Here is a 17,225-nt window from a genome sequence, read left to right as displayed (position 1 = left end):
TTGATATACCTACTATGTGGGAAATTTGAAGATTAAAAAAAAGATCATGAAACTCCAGTTTAAATTATTTCTTTATTTATGGGAAAACTCTACAAGTATTATTTGCATTTGAAGATAAGGCTAAAAAAAATCAAATCACTCTATGACTAATTACAGTCATCTGAAGCATTAACTTAAATAAAAGCCAATAATCATGCAAATTGGCAATAGGGGAAAAGATTTAAGTAAAATTTTATTTTTTGTATAACCTCAAAATTCATTCTTTATCTTTTATGAAGAATGACCAATTTCTCATCAAAATCAAACAAAGCATTAAAGAGTTACATACTATCCCTGTTGCACGCATCCAGTACTCCTGATCATATTCAGGATATATAAACATTTTAAACCACAAACTAAGGCCTCAATATTTTCTGGGTAAGAGCTTTAATGAAATGCCTATGAAAAGAACAAAAGAAAAACCCACTTTAGTGAAATTTTCCTCAAAAGGAATTATGCTACAAAATATAATAAATAATTATATTAAAATAACAACATATTCATTTTATCTTAAAATCAAACAATACAATTATACAGAAAACATTAATATTTTGTTTTAATATATTCCATCTGTAAGAAAGAAAAATTCAGATAAATTATAGCAAATTCTGATCCAAATATAGTTTTAATCCCAGAAAATTAAGATTATGGGAAACTTTTTGTAATTATACAGACCTATTTCTCCAGCTATGCATGACAAATACATTAAAAGATGAAATACAGGCACTTGACAATAAACTATTCAAGGCATAGAAATACTTACTGGTCTTGGTATAACATAACTCCCATGGGGGGGAGGGGAATGGCATTTCCTGACCTCTTTCCCCAGTTAAAGAATTGTTAATAAGATCTTCAATTGATTTATTTCTATTTTCACAAATCAGCAACAGCTGAAAACATGTCAAAACACTGCTCCTGATCTTAAATTTTAATAAACTATGAAATGGATCTATGAATTATGAAATGCATCCTTATGTAATTTTAGCAAACACAGCTGCAAAAAATGCTGACAACAAAAAACAAATATCAACTTATTTACCTGAGGCAAATTATTTTTCTTCCTCAACAAGGCTAAGTAGCATAGAATTAGTAAAGCTTTCTATTATATTTTGAACAAAAAAATTAAATTTATTACATTTAAATTTTTAAAACATAGCATCCTCTGACTATTCTTGTAAAAGAAAATATTTTTTTTCCTAAAACATATCAGTTTTAGAATTTCTTATACACTTTATAGTTTTACTATCAGGCATACTCAGATATTCCAAGGAGATATTAATTGGAAAGTCCATTTAAACTGAACTGCACAGAAGTACAATTGCACTATGTGGTTTGCAAAGCACAGGGAGAGTGCAGTTTAACAATATTGGTAAATTGCCTGTTTTGAAGCATATAATCTTCTCCTGAAAAAAATCTCAAGAAAAAATTATTCTTTACCAATAAAAGCTATGACTATTTTTCTCTTCAAACAAATTGGTGATTCAGATAAAATATGTAAGCATCCCTGGTGAGGTGGCATATTGCTAAAGACACCTGACATGAGGACAGAGAAAAAGACAATAAAGTTTAGAAATTTAAAACATTTTTACTTCAAGAAATAACTTCATAGTGATAATAATGGATCAGCCATAAATTATTTTTCCTCCTAAAAATAGTCAATTTTTACAAGATAATATGTAACTAATTAACAACCATTACATTAAGAATAACAATTTGAAAATTAAATCCAAATCTGTGACTATAATAGAAAAAGAGGCACTTTCAGTTTTTGTATTATACAGTTTGAAATCTATAATGAACATAAGTATATCAATTTAATTCCAAACTAAAATTTAAGAGTACCAAGTCACATAGCACACATTCTATCTTTCCTTAGTTACCCTGACAACATAAAAGCACAGTGGCTTTTTAGAATAAATAATTTTAAAATAAGATCAATGTTTAAAAGTCAAGAAGGAGAACTAAGGGAAAAATAAAACCAAAACAAAACCAGAATCATTACTATTCATGTGCAAACTAGAAGCTATTTCTCCACAGGCATTGCATGAATATAATTTTTTATTTGACATTTTGCACTCAATTATAACCCTTTACTTTTCTATTCAACTATTTAACCAAGTTTTCTTAATGGCAAATTTTAATTTTTTGCTAAATTAAATAACTTTTAGCCTAAACTTTGGAAGACATTAACTCTCTGATTGCAATTTTCTGGCAATGGAAGAGAATTGTACAACTGCTACAGTCTCATATTTCATATAACATACAACAGGAACAGAATGGCTAATTAAAAAAACAAGGAAAGAAGATTTTCAAACAAAAACCCAGGAATTATAACTATGGCATAAAAAGAATTTTGTGGCAAATTAAAAATCAACATTGACTTTTAAGGGAAGTCATCCACAATTAACATCAGTAACTTCAGAAGTCCTGGGATCCCAAGAACCTAGAAGTTTCTAGATAAGGCATTCAAATTCAAACCCAGTGTATACATTCACAAAGGAAAAAACGGTATTTTTGGTTATGTCAATAAGCTGACATATTAGAAAAATTCAAATGTAAAAACTAGGCACAAAAGAGGTTTTCTATTCTTTTTAAACAAAGAAAAAACAGACAAATCATTTATTGACATACTAATTAAAAATAACAGAAAATATAAGATTCTGAACAAAACTAACATATAGGTGCAATATTGAGCAAATTTTGGTTTGACTATACATAGACATCAAGGAATATTTTCACTTATGAAGTATTTCAAATCGCCATTATCATTCTAATTCTTCCCAGTTATCAGTAAGATTACCTTTGCTTTGCCGTCTAATGCTGACCAATTTTCCAGCTGATTTTATACTCCACCTGGAACTGTTTCCTGAGCTGGTCAGGTTAGTGTATTTAGTGGAACCTTTAGTTTCATCTTCCCAACCTGGCCAGGAGAGATGGTCCTTAGAAGAGTCACCTAGATCAGTGGCTGGATCTTCAAGAGTAATTTGAGGTGGCTCCCATCCCTCGATCTCATCTGGTTTCTTAGATTGCATATTCTGTTTTAATACTAAACTGTCCCAAAATCCAGATTTCTTTTCAGTCTTCATATCTTCTTTTATTCTTAAGTTAGTTCTAAAATACGTGAAAATTTAAATATTAAACAACTTTCTTGAAAAGATTCTTTGCAATTTTTAATTTTATGCTTCCAATTAAATCATTTTTTTAAAAATTAGATATAAACTGTTAGGAAGTTTTTAATGGGGGTGAGGGGAGCTACCAAAATTATTCTGAAAGCATTCTTCAAAACTTTTAATTTATAAAATTAACATTCCCAAGTAATCTAAAATCAATTCTAAAAATTTATAATATATTGAGATTTATCAAAGGATTAGTATCTCAAGAAGACTATTTACTAAAATGTTGCACAGATAGAGGAGAATACCTACTTACTTGATAAACTGTTTACAGCTATAGTAAAACTAAATTGTCATGGAATTGGCATTTTCCTTATTAATGAAATTAAAGATTTCCTCCTAGAACTCTTAAAAAATATTTTTAATAGCAGAAGCCCAATCAAATTTATAAGCAAAGAAGAGTTTTAGTTCTTATTGTGAGAGAACTATGTTTCTACTAGGATAAAAGTAACAGACTAAAGTTAAATTTTAGAATGAGAAATAGAAGATGAGTTAAAAACAATGGACTGTATTTCAGGTGTCAATCACATGACCTATTGTCTATGATGTTTATGTCCTTAGATTAGAATGTAATTGGAAAACATTTAATAAAATAAATATGAATATGATAGATCAAAGATAACATTAATATATGTTCCTCTTGGTCCACAAGAATCCCTATGTATAGTTTAATGGCTTTTGTTTCCATTTGAATATGAAACCACTTCTGTATAAAATTCACTCTGAAGAGGAAAATTTGAGACAGACTGCACACAGTTTTCATGGAAAAAAAATTAGGGACAAGGAATAATGCAAGGATAAACTTTAATGCAATATTATAGTATAAACTGATAAAAATGCATTAATATTTCTACCAGCATTTGAGGTATGATTACAAAAATATAGGTTACAAAAAAGACCAATCAATTTACAACAAGGATTTGCAGTTGAATACCTTTAACTAGGATTGTCCCCCATCAGGTTTAATAAAAGGTTTTGTTTTCCTTAAATGCTAAAATTCAGGAAAACATATTTTCCACAAAATAAATTCTACCTAGAATTGGGGAACGGTTCCATGATATAAACATACCGAAAAGAAGTTTTTAAAATTATCTAAGCTTGTCATTGTTAAAACCAGCTTGTCCAGAAAAGAATGATGTTTAAATCAAATCTACTTTGCCAGAAGTTAAAGGTTATAATAATTATTAAAATAAAGAAAAGTACTGCCAGTCAATCCATCTTTTAAAAATGTACATAGTGGTATTATCAATGTAATTCATCTAGAATAAAAAATAATTTAAGTTGTATAGATACATTTAAACTAATATACACATATAAATGTACATATTTTTAAAGCCACTAAAACGTAATAGTGCCTAATCTCTAATGTAGTTTGACTTCTCATCAACTGAAGCTGCTTAAGGCAAGGCAAATTTCAATCTTAATAGCTAACTCCAAGATGTAATTTTCAGTTAACAATTTTAAAAAGTCCTAAAATTTCTAAGTTACATTAAACAGAATGCATTTTCTGTTTAAAATATAGATACCAAGTTTTTTAAAAATAGTTCAATAGATTTATTTATAGGACCACAAAGAAAAAAATCTGAAAGCTTTAGTTTTACAAATAATTGTAACACCATAAATATGGCTAATTTTTGAGTTTGTGAAGTTCCTTAAAAATAAAAGATACTATCACTAATTTCAAGGGGTAAGAGGTGGCACAAAGGATAAAGCACTGGATGGAATCAAGCAGACTCATCTTAATGATCAAATCTGGCCTCAGACACTTTATAAGCTGTGTAACCCTATCGAAGAGTTGGACAGCTCAAAAATCCAAACAACAAAAATTTTCCAAAATACTTGAAAACCAAGACACAAATACATTTCAACATAATTACACACATCATTTCCTTTTTTCATTCAAATCTGTTTCCTTGCCTTATTCTTTTAATATAATTTTTTCTGATGAACTTTTCTACTTACCCTTTAAACTTTGGAGATTTGCATTTTTCTAGTAGTTGTTGTTCATCATCTTTATTAAACATTGAGGTCACTTCTTTCCAACCTCGGAAACTGGCTCCCTGAACCTAATAAAATATTTTTAGTTTGCTTTAGTTTGCTAAAAGTTTACATTTAATATGAAATAGCAAATGAGCAGATCAAAATCCTATACATACTAACACCTTATTCTAAGTTTTATAGCATTACAGTGACTACTAAAGCCCTACTCTAATGCCTCATCATGGCACAAAATTCTGATGGGTTCTGCTTACAGAAAAGGTTTGGGGGTGGCTGGGTGGTGCAGTGGATAAGGCACAGGCCCTGGAGTGGGGAGGACCAGAGTTCAAATTAGACCTTAGACACTTTAATAATTACCTAGTATCTTGGGCAAATCACTTAACCCCACTGCCTTGCAAAAACCAAAAAAAAAAAAAGATGAAAAGGTTTTTTAATATAGGTGAAAGGACAAAAAAATTTCTATTGACTAAAGATCATCCTAAACTAAATTTTATGATACTTAATATCAGCTTTTGAATGTGGGAGATGGAGGCTATAGAAACTCATGAAAGAGGAGGCAGAGCCAAGGTGGCAGAATAAGGGCATCAACTAGCCCAACTTTTCCAGTATTCCCCTCCAAAAACTAAAATAACACTTAAAATCTAATTTTGGAGCCACAGAACTAAGAGGGTCAGAGTGAGACATTTTTTCAGACCAAAACAGCTCAGGAAGTCAGATCAGATCTGTGACACCTGGGTACTTGGCCTAGAGCACAACAGCATTAGCTGGAGGCCCTAGTGAGGGCTTCCATGGTGGTGGTGGCAGCTCCCAGGGCTCTCTACTCAGAGGCAGTTAAGAAGGGGTAAAATGACTGGTCAGAAAGATTAAAAGGAGCCCTGGGCACAGGAGCCAGTTGCACTGTTTATTTACAATTTCAAGGTCAAGAGGAGAGAGCACTTGAGAGAGCAGGGAACCAGAGACCCTAGTCACACTTTGAAGGCAGAGGGGAGCACTAGCATTTAGAGCTGCAGGGGAGCAGTGACCTTTCCTAGGTAAAGACCAGAGAACAGGCCAGGAAAACTGACCAAACCTCTCCTCAGATCACACCACTGTGAAAGCACCCAAAAACTCCCAGAACAGTGGGAACAAAGTCCAATTTTAATATAAAGTTAAAAAGTTAAAAAAAAGGCTAAAAAAATGAACAACCAACAACAAAAGAACATAATCATAAAAAGCTACTAATGTTTGTTCCTCATTCTCAAAGAATACCAAAACATGAGGGAGGTGATGCCATGACAAGCACATGAATTGAATTTGAGTGAGGGCGTGCTGGACTAAGTCACCAGCCTCACTGTCACCTCTGGAGCCATCTGGGTCCAGTAGCCAGATATGAATCAGGACGACTGGAGATGGCCTAGGATGTGAGGCAATCAGGGTTAAGTGACTTGCCCAAAGTCTCACAGCTAGTAGGAGTCAGGTGTCTGACTCTGGATTCAAACTCTTGTCCTACTGACTCCGAGGCCAGTGCTCTATCCACCACACCACATTTCCCTGGTATGGTAACAGGGAAGAAGAAAAGAAAGTGAAAGCAGCTATATCCAAAGTCTCAAAGAAAAATATGCAAACTGGAAATAAGGCAGATAAGAATTCCTATAAGAGCTAAAGAAAGCAATTGGAGTGGCTGGGGAGAAATTGAGAAAAGAGAATGGTGCAAGAAAATTATGAAAAGAGAGTCAATATCTTGGTAAGAGGTACAAAAATATTGAAGGAAAAAGTACCTTAAAAAACCAAATTCGATAGGGTCAAAAATTCACTGAGAAAAAAGAACTTAAAAAAGCAAAACAGATAAATGGAAAAGGGGGGTATAAAAATTTCATTTCTTCAGTGAACTCCTTAAAAATCAGAATTGGACAAAATGGAAAAAGATATAAAGAAGCTCACTGAAGAAAATAATTCCTTAAAAGCTAGAAATGGGCAAGTTGAAGCTAATGACTTTATAAAACATCAAGAATCAGTCAAAGAAAATCAAAAAAAATGAAAAAATCCAAGAAAATATAAAATACCTCATTGGATAAACAAGTCTATGGAAAGATCCAGGAAAGATAATTTAAGAATTGTTGGACTATCTGAAAGCCAGCATCAAAAAAAGAACCTGGACATCTTTCAAGAAATCACCAAGAAAACTAGCCTTATGTCCAAGAACCATAGGATAAAACAATCGCTGAAAGACTCCACCAATTACCTCCTGAAAGGCATTTAAAATGAAAAAGTTAAGAAATATTGAAGCCAAATTCCAGAATTATCAGATCAAAGAGAAAACACTGGAGGTAGTCAGAAATAAATAATTCAAATATCAAGGAGTTACAGTATGCATTACACAGGCACTGGCAGCTTCAACAGAAAAGGATCAAAAGGCCTGGAATATGATATTCCAAAGAGCAAAGGAACTGGGATTACCACCAAGAATCAACTACACTGCAAAACTGAGAATATTCTTTCAAGGGAAAAACACAGACATTCATCAAAATAGGGGACCTTCAAACTTTCCAGATTAAAAAAACAAAATTGAACAGAAAATTTAGTCTTCAAAAGCAAGACTCAAGAGATATATTAAAAAGGCAAACAGGAAATGAAAAAAAATTATTCAATAAGACTGTTTACAAGCATTTCTATTAGAGGGATATACTCAGAGGGTATAAGCATAATTTAATTTTTATATGATGATATCAAAATGAATTAAGATATGAAGAAAGGATTATATTGCTAAAAGAAGGAGAGGGAGACAAAATAGGGTAAAATAACATCACATGAAGAGGCACATAGGACCTATTACAAGCTTAGGGAAAGAAGGAAATGGGTAAGAAGAATCACTTGAATCTAACTCTCATTGGATTTGCCTCAAAGTGGAAATAATGAACTCAGTTGGGTTTAGATTACATTACAGGGAATTAGGAGGGGAGATGGGAAAGGGACTGAGAGAAAGGAAAAAAAGGTAGAAATAGGAAAAAGGGGGAAAGAAAACAAGAAGGAGAATGACTGAAAGGAGGGAAGAGAGAGGAAGGAGAATGGAGGCAAAACAGTGGTGAGGAGGGACAGGATGAAAGCAAAGAGGAAAGTACAAAGAGTGGGTCAGGAGAGATAGGATAGAGTGAAATGCAGAGTCAGAAATCATAACTGAGAATGTGACTGGGATAAATTCTCCCATAAAACAGAAGTGGATATCACAGTGGAGTAAAAACCAGAATCCTATAATATGCTGTTTGCAAGAAACATTTAAAGAAGAGAGAAACACACAGAATAAAAGCAATTTGCTGGAGCAGAATATATATCTACAATTGAAGTAAAAAAAATGAAGGGCAGAAATTCTGATCTTACACAAAGCAAAAGCAAAAATAGATCTCATTATTAGAAGGGATAAGGAAAGTACATCTTCTTAAAAAAATACTAGTCAATGAATTAATATCGATTCTAAACAAAAAATGCACCCAGTGGAATGTCATCCAAACTTTTATAGAAGCTGAAGCAGTTACAAGAGAGCAAAACTATACTAGCAGACCAAAACCTTCCTCTCTCAGATCGAGATTAAATCTAACCAGAGAATAAGCAAGGAGAAAAGTTAAAATGGTGACTATAATTTCAGAAAATTTAGATATGTTAGATCTCTGTAGAAAACTGAATGGAAATGGAAAGCAAAACACCTTCTCTGTGGTACATGTCACCTACACAAAAATTGACCATGTATTAGAGTATTAAAAAAACCTTCACAATCAAATGAAGAAAGGCAAAAATATTAAATGTATCCTTTGTAAATTATGATGCAATAAAAATCATGTGTAATAAAAGACTAAAAATTGGTTCTTGGTTCTTGTCCTTCATTATCAAAGAAGAACAAAATGACATCATTATGTTTGAGACAAATTACAATGTGGCCGACTGTGGCTGATCAGATCATGACAAGCTCCAGCACAGATCAGGCACAAATAGTTCATGTGAATACCTGGAAAGTTTATTCTAAGCTTACTTATGTCATGTTTACTTTGAGTTGCTTCAATTCTGCCTTCCTCATTTAACACAGCACCCTCTCTGATGAGGGCATACCATGTTGGGCAGTCCTGTGCCAGTGTTCCCCATGCTGTGCAATCAATTCTAAAGTTTTTTTTTTGCAAAGCAAATGAGGTTAAGTGGCTTGATCAAGGCCACACAGCTAGGTAATTATTAAGTGTCTGAGACTGGATTTGAACCCAGGTCCTCCTGACTCCAGGATCGGTGCTTTATCCACTGCGCCACCTAGCTGCCCCCAATTCTAAAGTTCTTAAGAGAGACCTTCAGGGTATAATGGTATCACTTCTTCTGACCCCCTTATGAGCACTAGCCCAGTGTTGAATTCCCTATAAATAACTTTTTTTTTTGACAAGCATATGTTTGGCATTTTAATAATGTGGCCAATTCATCATAGTTGCCCACTCTGGAGTAATGTTGGAATACAAGGCAGTTTAGTTCAAGAAAGGATCTCAGTGTCTGATATCTGCTCCTGCCAGGTGATCTTCAGAATTTTCCTAAGACAATTTAAATGGAAGTGATTCGGTTTCCTGACATGGTGCTGAAAGGCTGTTCAAGTTTCACAGGCATATAGCAATAAGTCAGCACAACAGTTCTGTAGACCTTCAGTTTAGCAATCAATTTAATACCTCTTCTCTCTCACATTTTCAAGCCTCCCAAATACTGAGTTAGCTCTGGCAATGTGTGCCAACCTCGTTATCAATGTGTACCTACCTGGAAAGGATACTTGTCAAGGTAAATGAACTTGTCCATAGTATTCAAAATTTCTCCATTTGCTATAACTAATGATTCTATATATGGATGGTGTGGTGCTGGTTGATGGAGCACATAAGTCTTTTTGGTGTTAATTGTTAAGCCAAAATTAGCACAAGCAGCAGAGAACTGAACCATACTTTTTGGTGCATCTCAGTTTCAGAAGCTGTATTGAGTGCACAATGCACAATCCTCTACAAATAGAAGATTAAGTTTCAACACTCCCTCCAAACTGATCATGGCTTGTAGTCTTTTCAGGTTGAAGAATCTGCCATCACTGTGATAGCTGACCTTGATGCTGTATTCATCCTCAGTGAAGATATTAGGTAACATGGCTGAAAACATCATGCTTTTTTAAAAAGCATGGGAGCAAGGACACATCTTTGTTTCACTCCAATGGTGACCATAAAATGAGAAGAACATCATCCACTATCCTTAAAACTAATGTACAATACTGATAAACTTCCATCAAGCAAGATTTTGACTTAATTTTCCATAAGCCCTCACGACTGACAGTACTAAAGGCCTCCGTCAGATCTACAAACATTGCATGCAGACCTCTGTTCTGCTCCTGGCATTTTTCCAGGAGTTGTTGGGCAGCAAACACTGGCTCTCAGGGAAGTGACCATCCCCCAGGTGAAGGATCAGCCTATTGAGAAGGACTCTGGCAAGAATCTTACCAGCAATGACTAAAAGAGAAACGACTCTGTGATTGTCATAGGACATTATGTTCCCTTTACCTTTATAGAAGTAGACAATGAAGGCATTCTTGAATTCCTAGAGGATAATCTCTTCATGCCATATAACCTAAACAATTTCAGTCAACTTTTGGATGAGCAATGGAACCTCTACCTTGTAGATCTCAAAGCACCAAGTGTTTTGCCACATCAAGCCAGTCTAATGAAATTCCAAACCTCTTCCTCAGTTGGAACTTCAACTAGGGATGGATTGACTTCAATTTGAGGTGGTAAATGGTTTTTGCACTGATAGATGACAACCTCAGCAAACCACTATACATTTAAGTATTCAGTCCATCTCTTTAGGATCATGTCCCTATTATTAATCAATGTGGTTCCATCTGTACTGAGTAGTTGAGATGCACCTTATGTATTTGGCTCATATATAGCCCTTGGGGAATTATAAAAGCATTTTGGATTGTTGCTAATCTGCAAAAAAAACCCTGAATTTCATCTATCTTCTTACTGAGCAAGAGTCCTGCATCTCTCTTAGCTTCAATTGTTCTTTATTTTTGATGTAATTAAATTCTGCCTTAGAAATAGATGAACTATCCTGCTGGTAAACCTTGTGGAGCTCTTGTTTTTTCATTCAGAAGCTTCTGTATTTCTCCATCATGTTCATCAAAAATTTCATTACCCAGATAAATAGATGTACCAAATCTCTAAAAGATGCCTGCTCTTTTTCTGCTCCAGTGTTGCCAACTGTGTATTGGCTCCAGTTTCTCTCCAAATGAGCAACAAATGGTTTCCATTCAAAGAAGTGCTCTAATCTCTTCACATTAATTGTTTTGGTAGTCATTCTGCCTTGGGACCACTGCTTAGGTTGAATGTGAATACTTAGCTTGGAAAAGATGAGTCTGTGATCAGTCCAGTGGTCTGTACCATACATTGCCTTCATCACTCTCTCATCCTGTTTAGCTCTTCTTATAATCACATAGACTATTAGATGCCAATGTTGGCTATGATGGTGTATCCAGGAAATTTTGCTCCATATACATAAAAGAAAGACAGTGTTTCTGATGAAGTCATGAGATACACAAATCTTCAAAAGTAAGTGGCCATTACTGGTGCTGTTTCCAACTCCATTCCTCCCAAGGACTCCCTGTCATGTCTGATATTCCTAAATTAATCCACTTATTCAGTTCTAGACTACCCACAAATTATTTTATACAGCTAAAAAAAAAGTAACAAAATTCATCTGAAGTAACAGAGGCCAAGAATATAATTGATGGGAAAAAATACAAAGGAAAGCGGTCTAGGTATGCCATATCTAAAACTGTATTATAAAGCAGAAATGATCAAAACTGTCTGATACTGGGCTAAGAAATAAGAGTTGTGGATCAGTGGAATAGATTAGGCACAAAAGAAGCAGTGGTAAGGAACTATAGTAATCCATTGTTTCATAAACTCAAAGACTCCAAAAAAGATGAGGGAAAACTGGAAAATAGTATGGCAGAAACTAGAAACAAACTCACACCTCACACACCCTATACCAAGAAAAGGTCAAAATGGGTGCAGGATTTAGATATAAAGATATTTAGATATAAAATAGGGTGATATCTAATTAGGAGAACAAAGAATAGTTTATCCTCAGATCTATGGAGAGGAAGAGTTTATGCTAAGAGAAGAGATAGAGAACATAATAAAATGTGAAATGGATAATTCTGATTACATTAAATCGAAATGTTTTAGTACAAATAAAACCAATGCAACCAAGATTAGTAGGAAGGTAGGAAACAGGGAAACAATTTTAATATCCACAGACAACTGTCTAAGAATGTAAGGCATTCTCCAATTGGATATGAAAAGGACATGACAAGGCAGTTCTCAGATGAAATCAAGTCATAAGAAACAATGCTCCAACTCATTACTGATTAAAGAAATATAAATTAAAACAATTCTGAGGTACCTTATACCTATTAGATTTGGTTAATATGACAAAAAAAGGAAAATTATCAATGTTAGAGGGAATGTGGGGAAACAGGGACAATGGTGAACTGTTCTAGGAGTTTTGAACTGACCCAACCATTCTGGAGAGCAATTTGGAAATATGCCCAAAGGGTAATAAAACTATATATAAATGAATCCCAAAAAGATTATAAAAGGGAAAAAGACCTATATGTACAAAAATATATTGTATAGAAGCTTTTTTTTTTTTGTAGTGTCAAAAAATTGAAAAATGAGAGAATGTCCATCAATTGGGGAATGGCTGAACAAATTATGGTATAAAAATATTATATAAGAAATATGTTACATAGTTATATAAGAAAAAATGTGCAGCTGAACTTCAGATGAGTCTAGAAAGACTTGCATGAACTGACTCTGAGTGAAGTGAGTCAAATCAGAACACTGTACACATCAACAACAACATTCTGAGATGATGGAAGCAGCTCCTCTCAGCAGTGACTAAGGATAATCGTAAAAGATTTGTGATGGAAAATGCCATCTACATCATGAGGAAAAACTATGGAGTCTGAATGGAGACTAAAGCATGCAATTTTCAATGTTTAAAATTTGTTTTTATTCTTTATCTCATTTTTTTCCCTCCTTTAGTTCTGATTCTTCTTTTACAACATGAAATATGCTAAACATGATTGTAGGGGGCAGCTAGGTGGTGCAGTGGATGGAGCACTGACTCTGGAGTCAAGAGGACCTGAGTTCAAATCTGGGCTTAGGCACTTAATAAACCTATATGTGTGACCTTGGGCAAGTCACTTACCCCCACTGTCTTGCCAAAAAAAACAAACATGATTTTAGTACATGTAGAACCTATATCAGATTACTCATGGGCATGAAGGAAGAAAGGGTGGTAGAAAAATGTAGAACTCAAAAGCTTATAAAAAGATGAATGTTGAAAATTATCTTTGCATGTGATTGAAAAAATAAAATAAAATAACATTCAAAAACTAAGAAAAGGATTTCAGGAAAATTTTAGAAGAGAAAGACCTTTGGAGAAAACTGAATGGGAAGAGAAAGAAATATACCATTTTTAAAATTATCATCATCATCATCATCATCATCATCATCATCATCATCATCATCATTCCATTTTTCTCACCTGCATATGGAACCCTCACAAAAACTGAATCATGAATTAGGGCAGAAAAACATGCATTTTAAATGCCCCACTTTGGTGAGCATAATGCAATAAAAATAACAGTTAATAAAGGGTCTTAGAAGCATAACCTAAAATGGAATTAGAAACTAAATAATTCTAAAAAATGAATGGGTTAAAGAACAAATCACAGAAATAATAATTTCATTTAAGAAGACAATAATGAAATAAAATTGCAAAATTTGTGGGTTGAAGTCAAAATCAAGGGAAAATTTATCTCTAAATTCTTATATCAATAAAAAAAGGGGAGAAAGGAGATCAAGTTAGATATGCAATTTTTAAAAAACTCAAAAGAATAAAAATTTTCCAATTATAAACCAAAATAGAAATCCTAAAAAATCAAAGGAGACACATAAAAATGAAAGTTTAAAAATACCGTTGAATAAAAATTAAACTTATGAGCTGCTTTATATATGTGGGGGGGATATATTTTAATTTTATTTAAAAGAGAAAAAGAAAACCAAATTGCCATTATCAAAAAATGATAAGGGTGGGAATTAGCAGTAATAGCTGCATCTGGAGCTCTCAGATCACAAGTGGTAAGGGATTCAGAAGATTACAGGGGTCTCTTTTCTATCACTGAGGCAGGACTCTGTTACTTTGTCCATACTCAGATCTAGGTCACATTTTGGGACATAACAGAGCTTACTGCTGTAGCAGAACAGGGACTTTCCTCCCAGTTCCAGGGCAGAAAGAAGTGCTTGTGGTCACCCACAGACCAGAGCAGCAGAGGCCAGGACAGTAATCATAATCTCTCATAAAACCTTGTAAAAATTGAAAACTTGCATTTCCCTAGAAGTGTTTCTGAAAACAGTTGCAAAAACCATCAAAAATTCAGAACAATGCATCTTCCACAAAAATCAAGTCTTAGGTTGGGAAAATGAGCAAAAAACAGAAGAAAAAAAATCTGACCATAAACAGTAACTATGGTCATCTGGAAGATCAAAACACACACCTAGAAGATGATATCAAAGTCAAGGCTTCTATATCCAAAGCCTCCAAGAAAAATATAATTTGTCTTAGGCCATGGAAAAGCTCAAAAAGGAGGGGGGAATAGAGCCAAGATGATTGCATGAGAATAGCCTTTTCTAGGAGTACTCTCCAAAATATTTCAAAACTTTAAAATTATGACTAACTAAATTTTTGAGACAGAACCCACATATAGATCCAGTGAGGCAATTCTCCAGCCCAAGGTAACCTGGAAGATCATGGGAAGGCTCTGATCCATAGGGTTTGGGGGGGGGGGGGGTGTGACTAGGCTCACCCCACCTGAGCAAAGGAGTTCCAGCCCTCCAGGAACAGCCTGCAGAGTATTTGGATCCCTGGGAGCACCAGCTCCTGGCAGCAGGTGTTTCCCAATCTTCCAACCCAGGGAGCACCAAACACAACTTGGAAGATCAGCATGGAGATCTCTGCCAGAAGGAGCACGAAGCCCAGACCAGCATGGCCCTCCTCAGTGCAACCAAGGCTCTCAGCACAGCCCAGACCCCAGGAAATAGAAGCAGGCCCACAGAGCCACCCAGCAGGGAGCAGCCCAGCAGCTGCTGCCAGAGTACTCAGCCCACAGAAGGTAAGGGGGTGGAGGGAGACTGTCAAGGTCTCTCCTCTGATCGCAGTCTGGGGCCCCCACTGCCATAGAGCAGGGACCCTCTTCACAGCTCCAGGGCAGAGGGGAGGGCTTGAAGTCATCCACAGTCCAAAGCACAGGCAAGGACAGCAGTCAAAAGTCTCTCTTAAGACCTTGAAGGAAGTGAAGTCCTTGCAGGAGGTATCCCAATAATACTAAAAAGCTTAGGAAGCACCCCAAAACCAGGGTACAGGCTAGGGAGTAAACAGAAAAAAAGGAACCTGGCCATAGACAATTACTTTGGTCTCATGAAGGTTCAAAACACACATACTCAGAAGATGAGAAAGTCCAAGCTTCTGCATCTAAAGACTCCAAGAAATACAGAAGTTGGGCTCAGGCTATGACAGAGCTCAAAAAAGATTCTGAACATCAAGTAAGGGAGATAGAGGAAAAATTGGGAAGAGAAATGAGAGAGATGCAGGAAAAACATGAAAATCAAGTCATCAACTTAGTCAAGGAGATCCAAAAAAATGTTGAAGAAAACAACATGTTAAAAACCAGTTTAGGTCAAATGGAAAAAGCAGTTCAAAAAGTTAATGAGGAGAAGAATTACTTAAAAAAAGCAGAATTGGCCAGATGGAAAAGGAGACGAAAAAGCTCTCTGAGGAAAACAACTCCTTCAAATGTAGAATGGAGCTAAAGGAAGCTGATGACTTCACAAAGAATCAAGAGACAATAAAACAATATCAAAATAATGAAAAAACTAAAAGAAAACTTGAATTATCTCACTGAAGAAAAAAAAACAACTGACCTGGAAAACAGATCCAGAAGAAACAATTTAAAAAATATTGGGTAACCTGAAAGTCATGATCAGGAAAAGTGCCTTGACCTCACTTTTAAAGAATTTCTACAGGAAAATTTCCCTGATATCCTAAAAGCAAAGGATAAAAATAGAAATTGAGAGAATCCACCAATCTCCTCCTGAAAGAGATTCAAAAAAAAAAAAAACCCGGAGGAATATTATAGCCAAGTTCTATATTGTCTATTGTTTCAATAAAAACTTTTAACAGTAAGGTTTGGACAACCCTGGTCTAGAACTGGAAGATAAAACAGAAACTGAAAAAAATCCACCAAACACTTCCTAAAAAGATCCTGAAATGAAAACTGCCAGCAGTATTATAAGTTGAATTTCAGGACTCCCATGTCAAGGAGAAAATATTGTAAGCAGCCAGAAAGAAACACAACCAGAATAAAACAAGATTTAACAGCTTCTACATTAAGGGATCAAAGGGCTTGGAAGGCAAACATTTGGATAACAACCAAAAATCAACTACCCAGCAAAAGTAAACATTCAGGGGAAAAGATAGACATTCAAGGAAACAGGAGACTTTCAAACTCCACTAATGAAACAACCAGAGATAAACAGAAAATTTGATTTTCAAATATAAGATTCAAGTGAAGCATAAAAAAATAAACCAGGAAAAGCAAATAAATCATAAGGAACTTAATGATGTTGAACTGCTTATTTTCCTGATAACTCATGTGAACTTTCTCATTTATGAGGGTAGTGAGAAGGAGCATATATAGACAAGGCACAGATGGAGGTTGAATTTGAAGAGACAATTTAATTAAAAAGATGGAGTTAATGGGTAAGAGAAAAATGTACTGGAAGAAAGGGAAAGGGCGAGGCATAATGAGATAAGTTATTTTACATAAAAGAGCAAAGAAAAAACTTGCAGTAGAATGGAAGAGAGGGAAAGTGAGGGAGAGTGAATGGGCCTTACTCTCATCAGAATTGGCTCAGA

At 34.7% G+C, this 17,225-nt stretch overlaps 1 protein-coding gene across 1 annotated transcript in view; it reads right to left on the bottom strand.

The window, feature by feature from the left end:
- Nucleotides 1-214: 214 nt before the first annotated feature.
- Nucleotides 215-17,225, bottom strand: part of TDRP (testis development related protein) — a 53,761-nt gene continuing 36,750 nt past the window's right edge. Inside the window, exons 4-6 of the mRNA XM_074209555.1 lie at nucleotides 5,175-5,278; nucleotides 2,840-3,150; nucleotides 215-438 (exon numbers count right to left, since the gene is read on the bottom strand). Of these exons, the coding sequence (XP_074065656.1) occupies nucleotides 404-438; nucleotides 2,840-3,150; nucleotides 5,175-5,278 (450 nt within the window). The 3' untranslated portion in view covers nucleotides 215-403. The remainder of the gene's footprint in view (nucleotides 439-2,839; nucleotides 3,151-5,174; nucleotides 5,279-17,225) is intronic.

This window comes from Macrotis lagotis, chromosome 1, assembly GCF_037893015.1.
Source record: "Macrotis lagotis isolate mMagLag1 chromosome 1, bilby.v1.9.chrom.fasta, whole genome shotgun sequence".
NCBI lineage: Eukaryota > Metazoa > Chordata > Mammalia > Peramelemorphia > Peramelidae > Macrotis > Macrotis lagotis.
The sequence above is the reverse complement of the archived record's forward strand: the minus strand, read 5'-3'. Positions and strand labels throughout refer to the sequence as shown.